The sequence below is a fragment of the Erpetoichthys calabaricus genome, chromosome 15 (assembly GCF_900747795.2).
Source record: "Erpetoichthys calabaricus chromosome 15, fErpCal1.3, whole genome shotgun sequence".
NCBI lineage: Eukaryota > Metazoa > Chordata > Cladistia > Polypteriformes > Polypteridae > Erpetoichthys > Erpetoichthys calabaricus.
The window spans coordinates 60,651,655-60,674,002 of NC_041408.2; the positions used below are offsets into that span (position 1 = coordinate 60,651,655).

At 37.5% G+C, this 22,348-nt stretch overlaps 1 protein-coding gene and 1 pseudogene across 3 annotated transcripts in view; both read right to left on the reverse strand.

The window, feature by feature from the left end:
- The window catches only part of thbs2a (thrombospondin 2a), a 93,948-nt gene that overhangs the window by 32,618 nt on the left and 38,982 nt on the right, over window positions 1-22,348 (reverse strand). For all 3 annotated transcript variants that reach the window (XM_028821005.2, XM_028821004.2, XM_028821006.2), the window contains exons 11-14: window positions 21,962-22,089; window positions 21,703-21,855; window positions 9,236-9,454; window positions 735-842 (exon numbers count right to left, since the gene is read on the reverse strand). In XM_028821005.2, the coding sequence (XP_028676838.1) occupies window positions 735-842; window positions 9,236-9,454; window positions 21,703-21,855; window positions 21,962-22,089 (608 nt within the window). The remainder of the gene's footprint in view (window positions 1-734; window positions 843-9,235; window positions 9,455-21,702; window positions 21,856-21,961; window positions 22,090-22,348) is intronic.
- On the reverse strand, window positions 11,985-13,935 carry LOC114666197 (heat shock 70 kDa protein 4L-like; annotated as a pseudogene).

The window sequence follows — 22,348 nt, forward strand, 5'->3', positions numbered from 1 at the left end:
ACAAAATGCTTTTTTAGCCATTTTAGTTACAGTTTTCTATAGTGATAATGGCCTAGCAAAGACCACAGTGGTTCATACAAAAATAATTCACCTAATATGAAGTTGTTTAAGAAGAAAGACTCAATTATGGAATACACTCTCAATACACTGGAAGTATATGGAGAAAACTTATATTATTAAAAACTTACTATATGCTGCACATCCACTCTCTGACATACTAAAACGAAGTAATTTCAACCAATGAAATAGTCAACATAAGTGTGCCATCACTGGGGCTTCTTCATACCTATGGCAATACACCAGCTGACTATGACTGGTCTTTTTGTGACTACATAGTATGAAACACGCTTGTCCCTGAGAGTAGGGTATGGCACTCTATATTCCAGTTTCACTTTGAACATTGCAAGTTTAGAGGCTCTGGAGAGATGGCAATTCTTTTTTTTTTTTGAATCCTCCATCAAGTAATGAGGATCTTCCAAATAAAATTATGAAAGTGCAGTGCAACAAATTCCCATTCTCACTTTATAATAAAAAAACATATGTTCAACTTGTAGCTCTTTAGCATCTCTTAATAATTTCACTTCCCAGATACTATGCCTCCAATTAAGGAGCAACAAGAGCCTTGTGGTTTTATTTTTTGTTTTAACGTTGATGTGGTGTATTTATAACATTAATATAATGGTGTAAAATATTAATGTTATGTGAAAAAGCGAACCAATAAAAATGAAAGTTACCCTTTCATCCACAATACCATCGTTGTCGTCATCTTTGTCGCAAGCATCGCCCTGGCCATCATTATCAAAGTCTTCTTGGCCGGAGTTTGGCAGGCTTGGACAGTTGTCCTGTGAAATAAAAGGAAAACAACTCTTTATAACATGAATTTTATAAAAGGCAACTAAATATTACTTTAATTAAAACAAGCAGCAGATACATTTTGAGATAAACACAGTACACATCAAAGCCTGATTGCCTAGTAAGTAAGGCATTGACTTTGAAGCTGGACGTTGGAGCTCCATTACCTGTTCACCAAAAGTTAGACAGCGTAAAGCACCAGCAGATGACAAAATAAAACTGAGCCCGGGAATAGGAAATTGTTGAGCCAAGGGAGTAATAAATATATATATTTTTTCACACGTGCACATGATAGATGGTTTATGGGCTCAAATAGTGTTTATCCATCAGTCCAGGGGTTGGTGCTGTCACCTGATCCTTTCTCTTCTATGGGAGACATCACTTCCGTCCCAGATTTCCTAATCCCACCTCTTCCTGTTTTCTGCCATATTTATAGACCAGACTCACCCATTTAGCTCAGTTCTGTTTTGGACTCCTGCCTTTTAAGACGTGATTCTTTTTTGCATACCATTTTTTCAAGTGTACAGGGCGGCCATTTCCAAACCTTTCTATGTCTGCTGCCTTATCATTTGACAATATATGGAAGCAAAGGTCTGTGATACGGTCAGCATATTTGTAGCTGGAAATCCACAAAGGAGGAAATTAATCAAATATCTTAAAACAGTTTTTTTTTCTGTTATTCCTACGCTTTTGATTCCTACCAAGAATCATCATCAGAGGAACATGATTAGACTTACAGGAATCTAAGGCAATATATAATAAATAAGGAGAGGAGGGGAGGTGGATGTAGCAAGGGGGCTGGGGATTGATGAGGTGGGGTTCGGAGGGTGTTGGTCTTATTTATTATTTGTATGTTCTTCTTTTCAAGCTAGCATATGCTTGGATTACGTCCAAATATCTGTTAATGGTGTTTTCATTAGATAGCCACATTTCAGCCAGTTCTCTAGAACTCTTAGTATTAGCTATGAATTTTACTTGCACCGAGTCCAATTTATATGCATCACCGGTTGAACATGTATGTGTGCAGATCAGAGACTGTTGGTCTTTTCTTCTGACTGCATTGCAATGTTCCTGTATATGTGTGGCGAGTGTTTTTGATGTTTGTCCCACATATAAAGCTGGATATGAATCACATGGTATGCTGTAAACTGCATTCCATGCCTCTGCTGCCAAGTTCCTGCTTTTAGCATTAAAAAGAACTGTGTGCAGAGTGTTTGTAGGCTTGTGCGCTATTTTGATGCCTGATCTGGACTGGATACAAATATCAGAAGTCAAACTCAGCTACCACGCAAAGATTTAGCTACTTAAATTGATTAAACCCTCACTAACAAGCACTATGATATTTTCGTTTAAGAATCCAAAAACTTGGATACTAGAAATAGTGTGCTAGCATCTTAAATAGCATCACTATGATAACTTAATGCATTGTTCTTGCAACGGTCACATGATGGCAACAAGGCGCCATCATTAACAACAACATGGCTGTAAGCCTTCGGAAAGCACACAAAATGGTAGCACGTGTCATGAACATCAAAACAAAACGGTGGCGCTGTGACGTCACCAAATTAAATGGTACAAATAATAATATACTGAAAATAAGAATACAAGTACAAAACATTCATAGGAAAAATAGTGTCTAAAGCCCTGCGATATAACACCACTCATCATTGGTCAATTTAGTCAGCTTTAAATAATTTAAAGTGAAGGCATGTTGAATGCAATTAAAAAAAGAACAACCCCAAAAATTCTTGCCAGTAATGTAAGAAGATACCAACTCAGAACAGACAGTGACCAGAGTGGGAATGGAATCCAAGTCTGTAGAGCTGCAAAGCAGCAGCACCACCACCACCACCACCAACTGCTCTGCTTAGCCACCTTTAGATTTGTGATACTGTAAAATGAAATTTACTACACATACTGTACAGTTTCAAAGTAATCATTTAAAGAATTAAATCATAACTCTAACTTACATCATCCATCCATCCATTTTCCAACCCGCTGAATCCGAACACAGGGTCACGGGGGTCTGCTGGAGCCAATCCCAGCCAACACAGGGCACAAGGCAGGAACCAATCCCGGGCAGGGTGCCAACCCACCGCAGAACTTACATCATTCCAACCCCAATATTTCATACTAATGGGTGTCCCATGTCTTTTCCACTCTGGTCCACTTTGGGTATTCATACATTCAGTAATCTCTTTGGGGGAGCTGGGGTTCCTTTCATTCCATGATTTTTCCTCCAAACCTTCAGCACCTTCCTTTACACTTTTCTTTTATCTACCGCTAAGGTCATTACTTGTAACAAGTGTCATCTACAGTATCTATTGTCCCCTTTTTTTCTCACCATTTTCTCAATTTTCTTTCTACAACCGTACGCACATCTCTGTGTTGTAGGTAAGAAATGTCTCATTGTTTCAGGCAAGTGGGATTCAAATGAACCCCAAGCCTTAAGCTAGGATTGAATTTTTAAAGAAGTCAAAAATTACACTGACAATTCTAATCAGCAATTTATTCGGTATAAAATTATCCATAAGGTTTATACAACTTCATTAAAGCAATGTTTAATGGGTTTAAACCCCTGGCCTAGTTTGTAATTTGTGTTCTCTTAAAGTTTTTTTTTCATGTTTTAGTCCTGTTCTCCTGCTGAGTCTTTGTGGTCCTCCATTTTTACCCTTTTGCTGGTTTTGGGTGTTTTTATTGCTTGTTCTACACAGCTTTTTTACTTCTTGATTTCCATCATACATCTTTTCATACATTAATTAAAAAAAAAAAAATTCGGTAAGTTCTTTAGCTGCTAACATTTCCGGGCATCTCGCTGGAAAAACCAAGATTTATAAATGCCTGTGAGGAACTGATTTGGTAACTTAACTCGTTTAGAACTTCCAGCTGCTTATATTAGTTTCTTCTTTCTATCCATTATATCATCTTTAGAAAAACAAATTGCATTTATTACAAACTGTTTTTTTTTGTTTACTCTAATCAGGGCGTGTGGGGTGACACAGAGTTTTTCTCTACTTGTTTTCTCAATTATGTCTGGGTTGGCACCAGTGGGTTGGAGACTTTATTCTCTTTTTTTCTTATCTTTTTTTCTTAAAAAATTAATAAAACAAATTGCTTACAAAAATGACATCATCCTTTAACCTTGTATTTAAAGTAAACTGAAGAATGTATAGAAGCTTGCCTTTATTTTAACAGTGACGTCTGTTTTACATTTGCCCAGAATGGTGTGGCCACAAATAAATATGCGCATGTCTTATGTTGAGCAGAATGAATAGGCCTATGAAAAGTAAAACATTTGGTCACAAATCATGCAGACCTTATTTTTAGCACGGCATTGAAACAATTACCAATGATCTTAGCTGTGTTTATTGTCTAAGTGTGAAGTCAGCAAATTCCATCCCCCCAGCCGAGCACACTGCACCCAGTCAGAAATTAACGGTTTTTGCATTTTCCTGCCTAATAACAATTCAGAATTTTTGGTTCACATTTTTATGGTGTTCAAAAATGATAAAACACTCATTCATTTACTCTCCTGTATATGAACGATATTTAACATGGACTCATAAAAGTGAAAAAGCCATGCTGTCTTCCTCTAAAGCATTCCAACTGACATAGCACAATAATTTACAAGCCTACTTTTTTGCTTTCAAGTTAAAAGTCAATTTATAGTAAACTCTTTTACCCCACAGTGTTCTTTTTTATGTTTTATGGCTTATTGGCATTTACTTAAATGTAAATAAAAGACCTGGAATTAAACCGGATTGTTTTTCTTCTTACTCCAGTGTTATTCTGAGTTAGAGGGCATGTAATGTTGTCTGTGAATGACCTTTAAGTTGTTAAAATGTTCAGTCTTCCAAGAGGCTGAAGAAACAGAATATTTGGAGAGGTGTTGGCTGCGCTGATAGTGATGAGTGCCGGTTAGCTATCTTAAGCAACACAGATGGAAAAAGGAATGTTTGTGATCAGCTTTACTTCAAGATTTTACTTTTGAAAAAGTTAAAATCAAGTCTAATTATGCGATAAGCACTGAGCTTGAAATCGCTGTTCTTCTGCATTTTTTGCTGTATAAAGATACACTATTGATTTACAAAAGATTCTTTGTTTATTCAGTATATAAACATATTTTGGGATCATTCAACTTACATATATTACATATTAAGTGATGATCAAGATTCATCCTGATGACCACCTCTTAAAGATTTTCATTACAATTACTCATTACTCCAGTATCTTGATTAAAAAAAGATTTAGTTCTTTACTTACATTCATAGAATGAAATATAACACCACAAAAATGTAGAAACTTTTTTTTGTAGGGTAACGCTGCTGCCTCACAGTAAGACCACCTGGGTTCGCTTCCCGGGTCCTCCCTCTGTGGAGTTTGCATGTTCTCCCCGTGTCTGCATGGGTTTCCTCCCGCAGTCCAAAGACAGCAGGTTAGGTTCATTGGCGATCCTAAATTGTTCCTAGTGTGTGCTTGGTGTGTGGGTGTGTGTATGCGTGTGCCCTATAGTGGGCTGGCGCTCTGCCCGGGATTTGTTCCTGCCTTGCGCCCTGTGTTGGCTGGGATTGGCTCCAGGAGACCCCCGTGACCCTGTGTTAGGATACAGCAGGTTGGATGATGGATGGATGGATGGATAATTGCCAATGCAAGGTGGATTACTTGAAGCATTTTAGAAGTAAGCATTGATCATCTTGAAATGAAAACCATAATCCATTGCTTTTTCCAGCTGTGTCTTTCTTCATTAAACGTTAATTACTTTTAACTGAAAGGATGAATACATCGCATCTGAAATATTTGAAAACAATATGAATATGAGGCACTGTAATACACTTTGAAAGGAAACCTGAATGCGAAAGCAGACAGTCACCATTATGAATGTGAGATTTGTGGTGGCAAAAACCTGTAGCCACTGAGAGCCTTCAGGACCGGCTCTTGCACTAATCACTCCTGAGAACATATTCTGAGTAATAATATGAATAGTTTCAGCTTCTTTGAGAAATATGACTGCTTTGTAACAAGCCAGACAGACTGGAAGGAAGCAGTGAAATCTTCACAGCCCAGCACTGACGCCAGAAGGATTCCATTCTGACCTTTCAGTGCCTCACAGTGAGCAAGTACCCTTTAACAATAAATCCACACTTCTTATGATAACCCCCAGTTGTCTTTTTAGTCAGTTGCTTATTATCTTCAAGTTACTAAGTCATTTAATTTCATACTAAATCAATCATAGTTCACAGTTGTCTTTATAGTTTGATGTTTGGATTATCTGTATTAGCATTCCTTTCATATAACAAAAATGTAACACCCTTAATATTTGCTCAGAAAAGCAGTCGACTATAGGAAAGGGTCTTGCAGGCAACACCATATTCCATGATACCAGACTAAGGAAAACGTAACATGAGTTATAAGGGTAATTTTTCGCAATGTAATATAATTTATTGTGTAATATGTATTTTTTTGAAATATGGAACATGGGGTGACAGGAAACAGGACAAGAATCCTACAAGCTACTTTTATTATTCCTTGGTAGCAGAGATTTGGGTAGATGATACCAATACAATCAGGGGACCACCAACAACAGAAGCTTGAAGAAGCACTTACACATTTATATAGTGCTTTTCTAATGTAATCAAAGTGCATTACATAGACAGCGGAGAACCACTTGAGCCACCACCAATGTGTAACATTCACCTGGTTGATGCGACTGCTGCCATTTTTGCACCAGTATGCTCACCACACACTAACTATTAGGTGGCAAAGGGGTGAGACAGATAGATGGCCAGTAAGGGACAGGGGATGATTAGGGGGGCAGGATTTGAGATGATTATTCCTGGGGCTTAGATGTAAATGGAGGACTGCATGGGACAATGCAGACAGGACAAGAATCTTACAAGCTGATAGGTTGCAGGAAAGAGCCCTAATTAGTAAGTTGTGGCTCCCTTTTCCCTCTATGATAGGCAAGTAACCAGAGTATTCCCTAGAGCTTCAAGATAAGGCTGGGGTCCAGAACTGCAGGGTATTCACTAGGCCACTCCTGACCCCAGAAATGATAACTGGACCTCCCCTGGAAGTAATTTTTGGCCAGGGTTTAAAAGCCAAAAATAATCATAAGGATGTAGAAAATGCTTGAAGCGAAACTAAGAGTACACTATGGAAGGTACAGTAAGGTTATCATGATTTATATGTGGGTAGATACATAAGGCACCAAATGTCTCAAATAATGAATAAATACTATATTTAGTTAGGCACAGTATGGGAAGCCAAGGTTTGGTTTACTTGGTTACTTTTAATCTACTCTGTGCTATACCCTTTCTCGTGATTTAAATTTTTTTTAATAAAACATCCATCCATCCATCCATTATTCAACCCGCTATATCCTAATTACTGGGTCACGGGGGTCTGCCAGTCCCAGCAAACACAGGGCGCAAGGCAGGAGACAAACCCTGGGCGGGGTGCCAGCCTAATAAAACATCCTTCTTTGTAATTTCTGGCTTTACTCTAGGTTCAGAGACTGTTTATAAGCAACTGAAAATATCTTTAAATCAATAGCAAGAAACCACCAAAGTGTGGTTAATCCAGACACTCTGGTTCTCGTCCACATTTCAAAGATGTACGCTTGAAGATGACTGGCAATTCTAAACTGGTTGGATTGGAAAAAATGTGCCCAGCAATGGCCTAGAAGATCGTTCAAGCCTGGTTCCTGCCTTGCTACTAATGCCACCAGGATGGCCTGTGGCTCCTCACAAGCCTGCATTGGAATAAGTAGGTTTGAAGAATAAATGAATTTAACGTGTTTTTATATCAGCTAAGACATATTTTACATTCTTTTCTCATGTGTTCTGACTTTAAGCAATTTGAACAACAAAATCAACCTTAAAATGTTTAACAGGAAAGGTGAAAGGTGACCCCTCAGAAAGGTCTCTGAATGTAAATATTCACCCAGACAACAGCTAACCCCCCCCAACCACAGTCCTCATGTTTCAGAATTAAGACTGCTGAGCATATGATTAAAAATAAAATGAAAAGATGGAAAGTTAGCTGGCTAACTCTAACATTTCTTGGTGAAGTTACTAATAAATAATCCATTAAAAAGTGTGCACCTCTTAACCTAATTTTAAAACAGTTACAGAAAAATAACATTTTGTTTGGGAGAACAAATAAGAATATCCCTGTGGCCATATTCAATATTTTATATAGTTTTATTCAATATTTTATATAGTTTATACAAATGCTATTGGAATATCAAATCTTTCCGTTAAGCAGTAAGCAATAGCACCACTGCTATCCCCGGAGGTAAGCTGATTTGTGTTTTCTATTGTTTTAATACATTCTTGTTTATCGTTGTGCTGGAGAGTTGCAAGATGTTGTGTGTTGGTCAGACATGCAAGTACAAATTTCATTCCATTCTGTTAATGTGGCAACACCACTACTGCAACTGCTACTAATAATATATTATGTTATTGATTCAGTTTTTTTTTACTTTTTATCTTATAAAATGTGGCATGTTTTTTTTTATTAAACTTCTACTTTGTTTTTATTGATTTTTTTTCTAGCCATCTATACAATTCCTAAATGTAAGGTTTTTTGGTTATAGGGTGTGGCGAGGTTAAACTTATCACTGCAGCAGTGGGCAGTAGAAATAAATTAACTCAGGATGGAAAGGTAACTTCTCATGGATCTTTCAAATGTGGGATGAAACTGAAGTAGCCAGACAGAGTAAACCCACGCCTAGCCAGGAAAGAACTGGACCGAGATTCTGGGATCACCTCATTCAACTCTTTACTACAGTAAAATTGGTTTTTTTATCATTACCAGTATTTGGCATTATCATCTGTTTCACAGGTTTGTCAGCATTATATAAAATTAAGAAATAATTAGTTTTTATACCAAAACCAATTATTCATTTATTTTCCTATAATCCTTTAGTGTTTCTCTGTGTTGTCACTTTTAGTGTTCTAGGAGTTTTATCGTTATTACAAACAATTTATTGTTCCTGCCAGCCACACTGAACACTGCTGGTTCTTAGTTAGAGCTGTTAGGGGCCCCAGGGAGCCAAACAAATGACATTCCTTTAACTTTTGCTAAAAGCCACCTGCATAAACACTACTTAAAAAGGGAGAAAAAAAATCCAGTAGTCTAAGGTGTCATCTGTGAGCAGCGTAAATCTACCTATTATAATAAACAATGCACTTTTATTCCTGACTCCTGGAATTTCCATCACTTCTTATTCCATTTACTCTCTGTTGTAATTCAGTACTTTTCAATACCATTTTTGATTCACTCAAATTAGGTTAAAGGCCTGAGGCATAGCATAGCTGTAATACAATTCAGTGCCAGAAGACAGACAGTTCTCCTTTCCTTTCACGTTGTCAAAGCTTACCTTCTTGCAGTGGTATGTAGCATTAGCAGCACAGACGAGGTTCTGGTTAGGCCAGCCATCTAAGTCCGAATCCTCTCCACAAATGATTCCATCTCCAGCATAGCCGATCTTACATTCACATTTATACATGGGATCGCTGAAGTGGCCAAGGTAAATACATTCAGAAAACTTGTGGCAGTTGTGGGTCTTCTCTTTGCATGGGTTCTCAGGTTCACATACCTATGGGGCAAGAAAATTACCTGTTGTTGTAATACAGTCAACAAATGATTCCTTGGTTAATATATTAATACACATTTTTTTGGGTATTTATATAAAATGCATGCAGAGATTTTAGTTTGAGATATAGCCAGGATCTGTACAGCAGTTTGTAAATTATTAGTTTTCGATCTTCAGAAATATCCGATATCATGTTTAAAACATCAATGCTTTACTCTGTAATTAAACATTTTATTACTTTAGGAAAAGCTTTGTGTTGGTCCTTTAAAGCATGCAGCCAAATTGGTAGCGTCTGGAATGAAATACCATTAACTCTGCATGGTAGCTGTGCAGTAAACAGCTTAAGTATTAGGCTGTAATAAAACAGACAAAGGGGGGCTCTTCCAAAATAAAAGGCTGTAAATATTTTATAGCAGCCTAAACTATTTTTTTTTTAAAGGAAAGTTGCTGTTTTGATGACAAGGCATTCTTTTCAATTAAGTTTTATTGTCACTATACCTGAGGTAAAATAAAATCTTTTGGCAAAAAAGTCAAGCTTGAGATCAGCATGTTTGTGTTTTTAAATGTTATGTTTCACAATAAATCAAACCATGGGACATACACAAGGAGTGAAATAGCAATTCAACTTATTTTTTTTAAGTGCAGTTTCACTTATAAGTCCAGCTCACTAAAGAATATAAAAAGTAAACTTTAACTCCTTGCCTGTCTTCCTCACAGAACATGACCTTCACATTACGATGAAAGGCATGGTGTCTTTTTTTACCATTTATTCTGAACAAGTGTAATTAGTTAATATTTTCTGTGGTTTCACTTATACAGCCTAACCATATAAGTAAGACCTGAAAAATACCTGAGATGCTTCATACAAGGATGTGTCTGATTAGGTCCGATTTCTTTTTTCTCAGTGAGTGAGTTTTTATAATCTTAAACCATGACAGACCACCTCAGAGCACCCTTGGGCATGTATTTCTCTCCGGAACGTAAGGCCAAACAACCTAATAAATAACAAAATAGGTTTATATGCTTAGGAGTTCTAGTCTACAGATGATCTTGTATCCATCTTTCCAGCCATTTTTTGTACCCACTCTGTCCAAATGAAGATCATGTCAACCGCACCTAGTCTAGAAATATAAATGACTAAGTTAATAAGCAAAATGAAAAGTGTAATATGTTGAAAAATACTAGAAAGGTACGCCTGTCCATGATGTTACTTTGGCTAAATGATTCAATGTACAGATTTTCAAACATAATACAGCAATAGGAAACTATTTCTATGTACCACACAACTGGTTTGTTTCTCTGTTCTTTATGCACAACTTAAAGCCGCGTTGTTATGTTTTCTCACCATAAGTCAGGTTTATGACTTATAACTTATTGCGTTGTCTCTCACAGGGCTGTCGGTGGCTTGAGGAGAGAGCAACTATTTGTAACCCCACATCTGACTCAAATCTCATTAACAGAGCTTCTGTTTCAAAAAAGCAAGTGGAATGAAATACTGCAATGTGTTCTATTGAGAGTGAAGCAGTTCTGTACAGGGTGTGTTGGTGGTGTAGTGGTATCCACACTTGCATTTCAACCAAGTTATCGCAGTTCACTTCCCACCCATTACATTCGACTTTATCTTTACTCAGGCATTTCTCTATTTTTCTCATGGGCATAGATCATATTGTCTCCAGAGTTATTTATTTCTACTTTGTTTTTGTTTTTTTTTTACCAGTAGAAAAACTAAAGAATAATATATTAAGAGTTTTCTAATACTAACAGTAGTTAGGTATTACCGTATATACCCGCGTATAAGTCTTGAAACCCAAAAAATTGATCATAAAATCAGACCCCGACTTATACGCCTGTTCAAAAACACAACACTTACATTTTTTTTTACATCTTCAGCAGCGCAGTTACCAATTTCTTTCGCCATTTCAACGACTTAATTTATAACCAGCTTCATATTTTCTTCTAATCGAATGCTCCATTGTAAATAAGGAATGCTCTTATGATAAAGGTTTATGAGGGTGTGAGATACAAAAAACACAAAACAGTGCAAACGTCGCTTTGCAATAGTTTAGGTATTACCGTGTGGTCACATAGGCACAATACATAGAAAATAAAGGCAGTGTGCTCAGTAGTTACTCTCTCAGGTGGACGTTAGTATATCTCTTGAACCAATAGCATGAGTCTTCCGCGTTCAACTTATACAACCGACATTATAAAATACCGGAAATTATATGGTATATATTATATACGGTAAACGCAATACATTTAAGGGTAATTTTTGGTAATATATAATACTGTATTGCTTTCAAATTCAGCTGCCCTCAGATTTAAGACGCACTCCTCTTTTAACAAAAACATTTTGAGGCAAAAAAGTATCTTTTTAAAGAATTTCATAAAATTTAAAAGTGAATACATTGGTATACCAAGACCATTGTTTTTTCCTTTTGGTATGGGCCCCATTAGTGGGCCACAGCAACAGAAATGACGAAAGTAGCAAATCCCGAAGTGTACGCGAACTTCACCTCCACCAGAGGATGAGCTACGTCAACCAGGTCTGGAACTGAACTCCACTGGCCCTCAATGGTGATGTAATCCAGGTCTTTTGCCCTGTGAAATAGGTAAAGTGGAGCAGAAATGAGAGCACACCGCTTTCAGTTTGTTGTCCAAGTTGCATCTCATTGGCACATTTTTCTACTTTGGCCATTTCTTCAGTTTCCAAGTGGTCGTATCTTTCATCATTCTTTTTAAATGCTTCAACAGCTTTCATAAACATCTGCACCTTTTTCCCTAGATCATCAAATGCCTTTGGTCTCTCTTCATGTTCTCTGTACCTATCCTAAATGGGCTGGCCATATTTCTTCAGTTCCACGAGCTTGTCAACATATACTTGTTTAGGCTGGTCCTCTCCCTCTTCATAAAGCCAGTTTTCTGTGTCTTCAAGCATAAGAGACAGCTTACTATTGTCATCTTCACTGATGAACTTTTCATAAATACCACACAGCTTATCTCGAAGGTCATAAACATATTCGTCAACGGCATTTTTAGCATCATTTCGCTCCTTCTCTAACTTGTATTGCATTATCATTTTTCCCTCATTTTCAATGAAGCTATTAAGGTGGTCACATTCCACCTGTCTAAGGGTCTTAGCAAGTATTGGTAGATCAATACTTTTCACCTTTACTTTGGCTTTTGACTGCCAACTGGATTGCTCTTGTTTGTTTCCTGAGGCATTTTCCTTGGATTCTGAAGTTGCACTCTCTTCTGTAGCTTGGTTTTGTGCATCAGTCTGGTCTTTTTGTTTTCCATCTTCTTGATCTACCTGCATTTTATACTGCTCCTCTGGCTTGGTCTCATTCTGAATAATAGACTCAGTTTCCATAGGTACTTCTTCAGCCTGATCAGCTCCTCCTTTCTATTTTTCTATTAAGGATGCAGTAGACACACTGAAGATTCCATGCACATTGACACGTACTTTGACTTTCACTTTAGAGTTGTCACCATCAGGTTGTGGAACCACATTTTGGATGGAAAAGGTGCCTATTCTAGTATCTGGATATGGAAGACCTTGAGAGCTACTGTAATAAGTTTCCAGGCCAAAGGGCTTCTTCTTGTGGAAAGTGATAACTTTTGAAAATGGAGCAGGATGATTCTTGTAAAAAACTTCACATTCTCCAACACCTTCATCCAGAGAGCATTTCCACTTTAAGGTTATTGGGAAAGGAGCCACATCTGTTATTGAAAACTCTCTAACTTTAAATGCTGGTGACAAAATCTCACACTGTAAGGCACATCCTCGTGCTACAGCTTCATCTCCATTCAGTGTAGTGCTAATTTCTTTTCCGAAGAACTTACTGAGCCTTTCTTTTACTTCTGGCATTCGGGTAGCACCTCCAATCACTTCAACGACATAAACATCATCACGGATGAGTTTTGCTTGCTCCATTACAGCTTTTAAAGGTGTTTCTATCCTGGCTAGATGGTGCGCACAAAGGTCTTCAAATGTATACCTGTTCATTTTGGATGAAATATCAATATCATTCATAAAGCACTCAATATTCAGGGAAAGATCAGAAGAGTTTGCACTCATCAGCTTTCTTAGTTTCTCACACTCCTGAAACATACGGAGCAATGCCCTGATGTTTTCCTTCACATTGAGCTTATATTTGGTCTTAAACTCTTAAACTCTTCACAGAAATAATCCACAAGATCTATGTCAAAATTTCTTCCTCCAAGATAAGGATGAAATGCTGTAGCAAGTACCTTTAGTTTTCCTTTATTAAATGAAGAAATTGAACTTGAAATGCCGAATGTCCCATGTCAATAAATACGACATTCCTGGGCTTCCCCTCTGTGGAGATGAATGGTTTGAGCGTAGGCAGTTACGTAACAAGGCTGTTACTTCACAGAGCCTTGAGAGGAGACTCATTTTCTGTTTGTTTTCTGTATAATATATAGAGCTAGGATTAAAGCTGCCGGAATATACCAGTCATGTCAGTAGTATGGATCGATGTGGGTTTTCAGAACTGCTATGTAGTGGTGGCAAGGAGCGGAGGCATTGAGACCATCGCTAACGAATACAGCGACAGATGCACACCTGCCTGTGTTTCTTTGACACGTAAAAATCATGTAATTGGGAATGCTGCAAAAAGCCAGATTATAACAAATGCAAAGAACACAGTTCATGGCTTTAAGAGGTACCATGGCCGAGCATTTGATGATCCATTTATCCAGGCTGATTCCTATATTTCCATTTGACATCTTTTGCAGGGTGTAGGGAACCTTGGTGCTGTGGTAGTAGGCAATAACATTGGGGGCTCATCCATCATATGGATCAGGCACTGGCATTCTACTCTCTCATGCTCAAGCAACAGAAAAAATATAAGAATTGTGTGCAACGAAACACACTTCTACTGTCCTGGTTGCAATATCTAGATGTGTAATAGTGACTGTTTCAAAACATGTCACATGAAGGACGTGCAGTGGACACTAGGCATACCTCACCTACTTTAACTATGTTGACGTTTTGGTATTAACATTATTCTGTTACACATGACTCGTTTTCCTAAGGGTAATCATAACACAAAGGATGCTACAGGATAGATATTATGGGTATTGAAAACTAGATAAGGAGTATAAATTATCAAAAACAAAGTAAGACAGTAAGATGATTAAATGTCAAACATTAATAAAAACCATCAGGTGAGCACATTGTCAATGACACAGGCAAAAACTTTAATGGTAATAGAAGCAATGTTCTAGCAAAATATCCATGCAAAAATGTAATGAATCAAAGTAGGTGTAAAAATACCTAAATCAGAAAAAAAACTGGAATACAACATGTGAAAGAACAAAGACTGAACGATGGCTGAAAGTCAAAATGGAAGACTTGACTAAAAAACAAATTACCGTATACACTCGTGTATAAGTCGGGTCTTGAAACCCAAAAAAACGATCATAAAATCAGACCCCAACTTATACGCCCGTTCAAAAATGCACCCCAGTTTTAAGTTTGGAAATATAAGAAAAACGTGTGTCTTAAAGTTTAAGTACATGGTATATACTAGAATTACTTTTTACCTTTCCACTCAACTAGTATAACCGTAAAACATTTACATACGTAACACCCATGTCAGGTTAGGGAAAGAGCAATACAGAAATCTATAAACCTTAGTCAGAATGTACTTGAAGTCATGCTAAAAGAAGATCTTACTAACAAAAGATTTAAAAAATAAAAGCTCCAGTTAAGAGCGAAATTACTCTCTGAAGGGTCTCTGGTATTGAGAGCAAAAAAAGTCAGAGACTTCATGATGTGAACCAAATGGCTTTCTATTCTACACTATTAAATGACACAATAGATAGATAGGATAATGTGATGGTCTGGTGCTGTGTATTCTTAGGAAATATGCCATTTCACAAAATATCAAGGTACTAGAATATTCGTGTCTATTAAATGTCAGAGAGTTCTGCTTTGCTGTTTTCTTATGACAGTCAAAAAGTCTAAAAACAAAACAAAATGAAATACTTAGATATCAGTGTAAATAGTTATTCAATTATTAAACCACTTTCCAGTCTAGGGTCTTGTATAATTTAATCAAAGCATGGTGGGACCGTGGATTGTGCTGCTACCTAACAGTTCCTGTGACCTAAACTAACTTCCTGTCCCAGTCCCTGTCACCAAGGAGTCTGCAATTCAGAGCTGCTCAATCCATCAGGCAGCATAGGTGGCTCCCTAGGGCGCTGAACAAAATGAGGGATGTCATTTATGTAAGTTAAGGGGCACAGGCTCCAGACACTGAGTGGGACCCCAGTCATAAAGGTTTGATAATAATGCCCATGGTATGGGCTGTCTCCTATGATGCTCTGTCTCCTATAGTTCAATATTGTCTTCTATTAGATAGATAGATAGATAGATAGATAGATAGATAGATAGATAGATAGATAGATAGATAGATAGATAGATAGATAGATAGATAGATAGATAGATAGATAGATAGATAGATAGATAGATAGATAGATAGATAGATAGATAGATAGATACTTTATTAATCCCAATGGGAAATTCACATTCTTCAGCAGCAGCATACTGATACAATAAATAATATTAAATTAAAAAATGATAACAATGCAGGTGAAAAACAGACAATAACTATGTATAATGTTGAATGTTAACGTTTACCCCTCTGGGTGGAATTAAAGAGTCGCATAGTTTGGGGGAGAAACGATCTCCTCAATCTGTCAGTGGAGCAGGACAGTGACAGCAGTCTGTCGCTGAAGCTGCTCTTCTGTCTGGAGATGATACTATTAAGTGGATGCAGTGGATTCTTCATAATTGATAGGAGCCTGCTGAGCGCCCTTCGCTCTGCCACAGATGTTAAACTGTCCAGCTCCATGCCAACAATAGAGCCTGCCTTCCTCACCAGTTTGTCCAGACGTGAGGCATCTTTCCTCTTAATGCTGCCTCCCCAGCACACCACTGCGTAGAAGAGGGCGCTCGCCACAACTGTCTGATAGAACATCTGCAGCATCTTATTGCAGATGTTGAAGGACACCAGCCTTCTAAGGTAGTATAACCGGCTCTGTCCTTTCTTGCACAGCGCATCAGTATTGGCAGTCCAGTCTAATTTATCATCCAGCTGCACTCCCAGATATTTATAGGTCTGCACCATCTGCACACAGTCACCTTTGATGATCACTGGGTCTATGAGGGGTCTGGGCCTCCTAAAATCCACCACCAGCTCCTTGGTTTTGCTGGTGTTCAGGTGTAGGTGGTTTGAGTCGCACCATTTAACAAAGTCATTGATTAGGTCCCTATACTCCTCCTCCAGCCCATTCCTGATGCAGCCCACGATAGCAGTGTCATCAGCGAACTTTTGCACATGGCAGGACTCCGAGTTGTATTGGAATGAAAACTGGTTTCTTTTTTAATTCATTTCTTTATATCTGGATGACTGCCATTCTGAGGATGGGTGGGCTAACTTAAACAGATGGCAGGTCCCATTAGAACATTTGTGATTCTTACAGTTTCTTTAAAGATTTAAGAAAGTATGTGAGCTCAGAAAAAGAATTAGATCTTCAATTTGCTCATTTTACATTTTTACGAACAAAAAATATATGACCAAATGTTCCTGTTGTTAAAATCAGACATTTGTAGATATGACTTAAGATCATTGTAAACAAAAAACTTGCAGTTACGTGTTATGCTTTATCCGTCTTCATTTTGGATACTCAGAGTTCCCTGAAAGTTTTAATAAGGACTGATTATTACTAAGCTCAGTAAATGTCTAATATTTCTGAATGCCACAATTAAGTAATTTGTTATAAAATACAGAAATTATTTCAAAGCTAAATGACAATGCAGTGTATTATGTTTGTTTGCCCTGTTTTAATTTTGAAACTTTAAGCTTCATAAAACAGAGAAATAAAAACTTGGCCAATTCAAGTCTCACTGAATTTCACAATTTCAAAATACAGAATAAGAAGAATGGGGAAATTTTCACATTTCTGCTTTGCGGGAAGTTTTTAAGGTAATGAATAAGGATGTTTTAACGTGTTTGCTATCAGTTACTGAGCTTTGACAACCTCATGCTTCTTTAAAAGCCTGATCATCCCGATACCTCGTAATGTGTGATCTTCTGCCAGTGAATAATAACCCATGCAACAGGGACAGTCATTTTCCAGGACTTAATTGGACTACTTGTTTCCACATCTATAGAAATAATACAAAACTAAATCAGGGCGGCACGGTGGCGCAGTGGTAGCGCTGCTGCCTCGCAGTTAGGAGACCCGGGTTCGTCTTCCGGGTCCTCCCTGCGTGGAGTTTGCATGTTCTCCCGATGTCTGCGTGTTTCCTCCGGGTGCTCCGGTTTCCTCCCACAGTCCAAAGACATGCAGGTTAGGTGCATTGGTGATTCTAAATTGTCCCTAGTGTGTGCTTGGTGTGTGTGTGTGTGTGTGTGTGTGTGCGTGTTTCCTGCAGTGGGCTGGCGCCCTGCCTGGGGTTTTGTTCCTGCCTTGTACCCTGTGCTGGCTGGGAATGGCTCCAGCAGACCCCCGTGACCCTGTGCTATGATATAGTGGATTGGAAAATGACTGACTGACAAAACTAAATCACTTAAAAAACAATACACACAGGTAAGAAGTATTTTCCATAATTAGACCAATCAGTCACGCTAATATTTTTCCTCAGGCCTGACTCAAATCTGTATCAAGCATGGCAAGCACTGGGCTTCTCCTAACACACTGCTGCAGATTTTAGATATTTGAACATGCTGCTCATTTCGACCATAGTACAACAATGCCTAACTGAACTAATTGAAACAGGAATAAAACAAATGTAATGGTCCACTCATTTGGCTGCCTGATAATTATTGCACTTGGTTTTAACAAAGTCGATTGCAGCTAATATTTCCTTGAACAAATATGTAATTGTGAACGTTCAGTGAGTCCATGTGGCAGTCAATGACAGATGCTTGCAATAAGTATATTCTGTTCCTAGATTCCTTGTTCTGCAGAACTAAAAAGGTTACTCATAAATGGTAATAGAGCCATGTTCAGTGCTGTGTGGTCTAAAAGAAGAACTTTGAGCTGTAGGCCACATCACTCATGTTTTGCTCAGTCTGCTGGTTAGGGGTTTTCTAGAAAAATAAATGCTGTGTCGTGTTACAAAAATATCACTGGCAGGATTGTTAAATTTCTCATAAATCCCTCACATACAAACCATAAATGCCACTTTGTGTGTGTGTGAACGTCTTTGAAAGTCAGGAGCTTTGCTATTCATCATTTTCCATAGTCCCTTAAGTGTTTAGGTTGTAAAAACACAATACCTATTGAAAATAATAGTTCTAGAAGTGTAAACTTGTATTTGCCTTTGCCCTTCAGAAATTGCAAATGCACTCAGTGCTGCAAGAACTAACTGATATCAAACAGCAAACACACTGCCATGCAATCTGAAAGCAACCTTCATAAATGTGCTGGTGATTGAGGGCATGGCTGGGATGAGTCCTCCATAGTGCACATTCACTGACACCTCTATGCTTAAAACATGCTTTTAAGAGAAACCAAAGTACCAAAACTTCATATTAGTATCAAATGAATATGTAAAGTCCAAACAATGGACACCCCGGCCAAGAATCAGAACAGAGAATAAGAGCTGTAAAGTTTTACAAACATTTTGCCGAAAGTTTTAATGTTTCTTTCATGTTTTAAGGTGTGGAATTTCCAAGGATCCCTACAATATGATATATCCCAATACTTAGATCACAATATAATATATTTTTTGATGTTTTACAATAAAGAATGCTAAATGTTGGAGTTCAGTTCACACTTTATTCTTTTCTCATGTGACTGAACCCGAGGATTAAATCATATTCTTATAAAAAACAATAATCTGTTATACCTAATCATTGAAACTTTGACTCTGTCCATCCATTTTGTGGAAGCGTATTTAAATATCTCTGCTTTCTCCATAGTATGACTGGGAATATTCACCTACAGTTCATAACACACACATTGGTACATAAGGTAACCTTTATGCTGGATCAGACTGTGTTTGTGGTAGGGCTATCGACCAATAACTGACATTAGGGTACTTCAGAATTGTAAATAGTAGAACACTCTTTAAATAGATAGAAATGTGATTACAGTCCTTGGGGCTAAACAGTTTTGTTCTCAAGTGTTTTTGCAGCTCACAACGTATTGGCAAAAGCTTGCATAGGACAAGCAGTTTCAGATGAGATTTCTTGCTTTTGTGCCATCCCTATGATTATATTAGTTTATGAATTCTAAATTAAGTCTAAATCAGCCTTTAATCACTCCTGGCAGCTGGAGCTGGAGGTACAGTTCTACTTTGTAGTATTCCGAAGTACTATATTTTAATACGACAATGCTTACAAACTGCATGTTTCATATTAAGTTCTTTCTTCACTATAATTTTGAAAAACCCAAAATGAACCTAGATTAGTGGTTTAGAGCTTTTGGTATAGAAATCTCTGAACCAATTCCAAATAAAAAATAATACTAATAATACATTTTATTTATATAGCACCTAACATTTGAAATACGTAATCTACATTTTTTTACACATGTACTAATAAAATGTTTTTTTTTCATTCTAACAGATGGTGCATTGCTAGCATTACCACTACTGCACTTATGTTTCACACGTAAACAAATCGCAAAAATTGAGAAATGCAAAAAGAAATCCTGACGCCTGCCCTAGTGTAACAATAATGTAATACCACTTAAAATATTTTAAAAATATTGCAGAACGCTATTACATACCTGAGGTATATGTAGTTATTTCTTTAAGGCAAAATCTGTGTATATAATTTTGCTCAAAAGTGACAGACTTATAGCACTTTAAAATCTTAATAGCCATGCCAAGTGTCATTCATACTGATGGACTGCCTTCTTGGTATCATGTACACGGACTTACACAATGACACACATTCATGTAGACACACAGACATATTCAAGGATCCCCAAAACATGTAAATCCTTTGAAAATGTCAGCCTTGACTAAGTCACAATGCAGTCCCACTATTAACTGCACAGTATGGTCACTCTTTAATTTATATGGTTTTGTGTTGTCAATCCATTTGTGTTCCTCCTTGAGTTATATGTTTTGTTGTATTTGCATCACTATAAATTGCACAGGACACTGATACTTTACTAGCTGTATGCATGCTTCTTCCACATGTTTGTCATGACACTCTTTTGTCAGTGTTCTTTTGTCCCATATGCTTTTTGCCACACCAGTTGTTTTCCCCCCATGTATGTACCTATGATATACGCAGGAAAAGCAAAAGGCCTAATATAAAAAAAAGAAGGATTTGCTGTTCTGGGCATGACTTCATGTGCAACATCATTGAGATTTGCTAAACCAAAAGCCTTATAGTAAAATCCAGGAAGTCACCATTACTCAGCAATGGGGCATAACTGTCAGACAGAACTTGGAGCAACTCTGATACCCCAAGGGCTGCCTTACTGGTGTGTAGTCTCATAACATGTGTACTGTAAAGGTGCACAAAAATGTCCTTCTTGAAAATTAATATTTTTAAAATAGATTGTAATAGTACATAAACATGTGCCTCATCTTATTACCAAGCCTACAAAAAATGTAGGTTCACACAATAAGTTTATATTATCTTGATATTTCGAAGTGCAGTTAAAAGGTGGCAAAGAATCAAAAACTTGAAGGATATTGACAATATTTTGATCCAATTACCAAATACTTGAAAATTATGAAACATCAGTTTGAGTCTAGTGTATTTCTCTGTAGGTCAAAATTGTTAAAACTTACAATCGGTGACTCTCAGAATCACCAGGTATTTATATCTTTATATCTTAGATGTGCGTTATCACTCTGAGGTATCTGACAGATCACTTAATATTCACTTAGCAAGCATTGAGAGCAGGGTAGGTTTAAAAAGCTGCTTATTGCTGTATGCTCAAATATAAATATATTAATGCTTCATTTCATACTTTTAAGAATTATTAGATGATCAACATTGTTTGGTATTTGTATAAAACACATGGGGTTCTGCATGTCACAGAGTAAACTGATTTCATTTGTAACACTACTGTATAAATTCCACTGTCTTTGGCCGTTACATTAGTCCAGAACAGCCCAACAGATCTACAAGTCCAGCTCAGGAGATGCAGCAGTGTCAGCTACTATTGATCCACTTAGTTTTCCCAGCTCTTACATTGCACGATAAATAGACGTGTCTGCTGAATTTCATTAAAGTGAGACTTACTTGCTTGTTTTTCTTGGCAGCCTCCACACCCATTCCATATGGCTGGGTTCCTTTGTATCGAGGTGGGCAAGGCAAACAGTGAAATCCGGGATCAGTGTTAACACATCTTTGAACATTATTCACTTTAAAGCACACATCAGATACCAAATCACACTGTTGGGGAAAGGTCAAGAAAATAAGGTTAAAGAAGGTTAGGTCAACCAGTACAAATCCCTCCCTAATTAAAAGAAAATGTCAGTCATTCCATAGGTTTGCATACCTCGTTGAGATCCTCACAGGAAATCCCATTGCCGTGGAATCCCTGAGGACAGGGTCCGCATTCCCATGAGCCATCTGGGGAACTGTTACATTCTACTCCAGCAAAGCAGGGGTTAGAGAGGCACCCATCTGTGATAATCCAGTCAAGAGATACAAATTCAGGGAAACGTTTGGCAGCAAAAATTTATTTTGAGACCTTTACCGCTATAAATGCTCCAGACAGTGTTTTACATAAAGGCCAATCTCCTATCATCAGTAAAACAAGCAGCTTTGGGAACCAACTGATGTCTTATGTTTTTATTCTCTCTGTTCCTGAACTCCAGGAAACTAAGGTGGTTACAAATATTGTTTGTTTCTACATCCATTTTCCCAACTTGGATATTCAAAT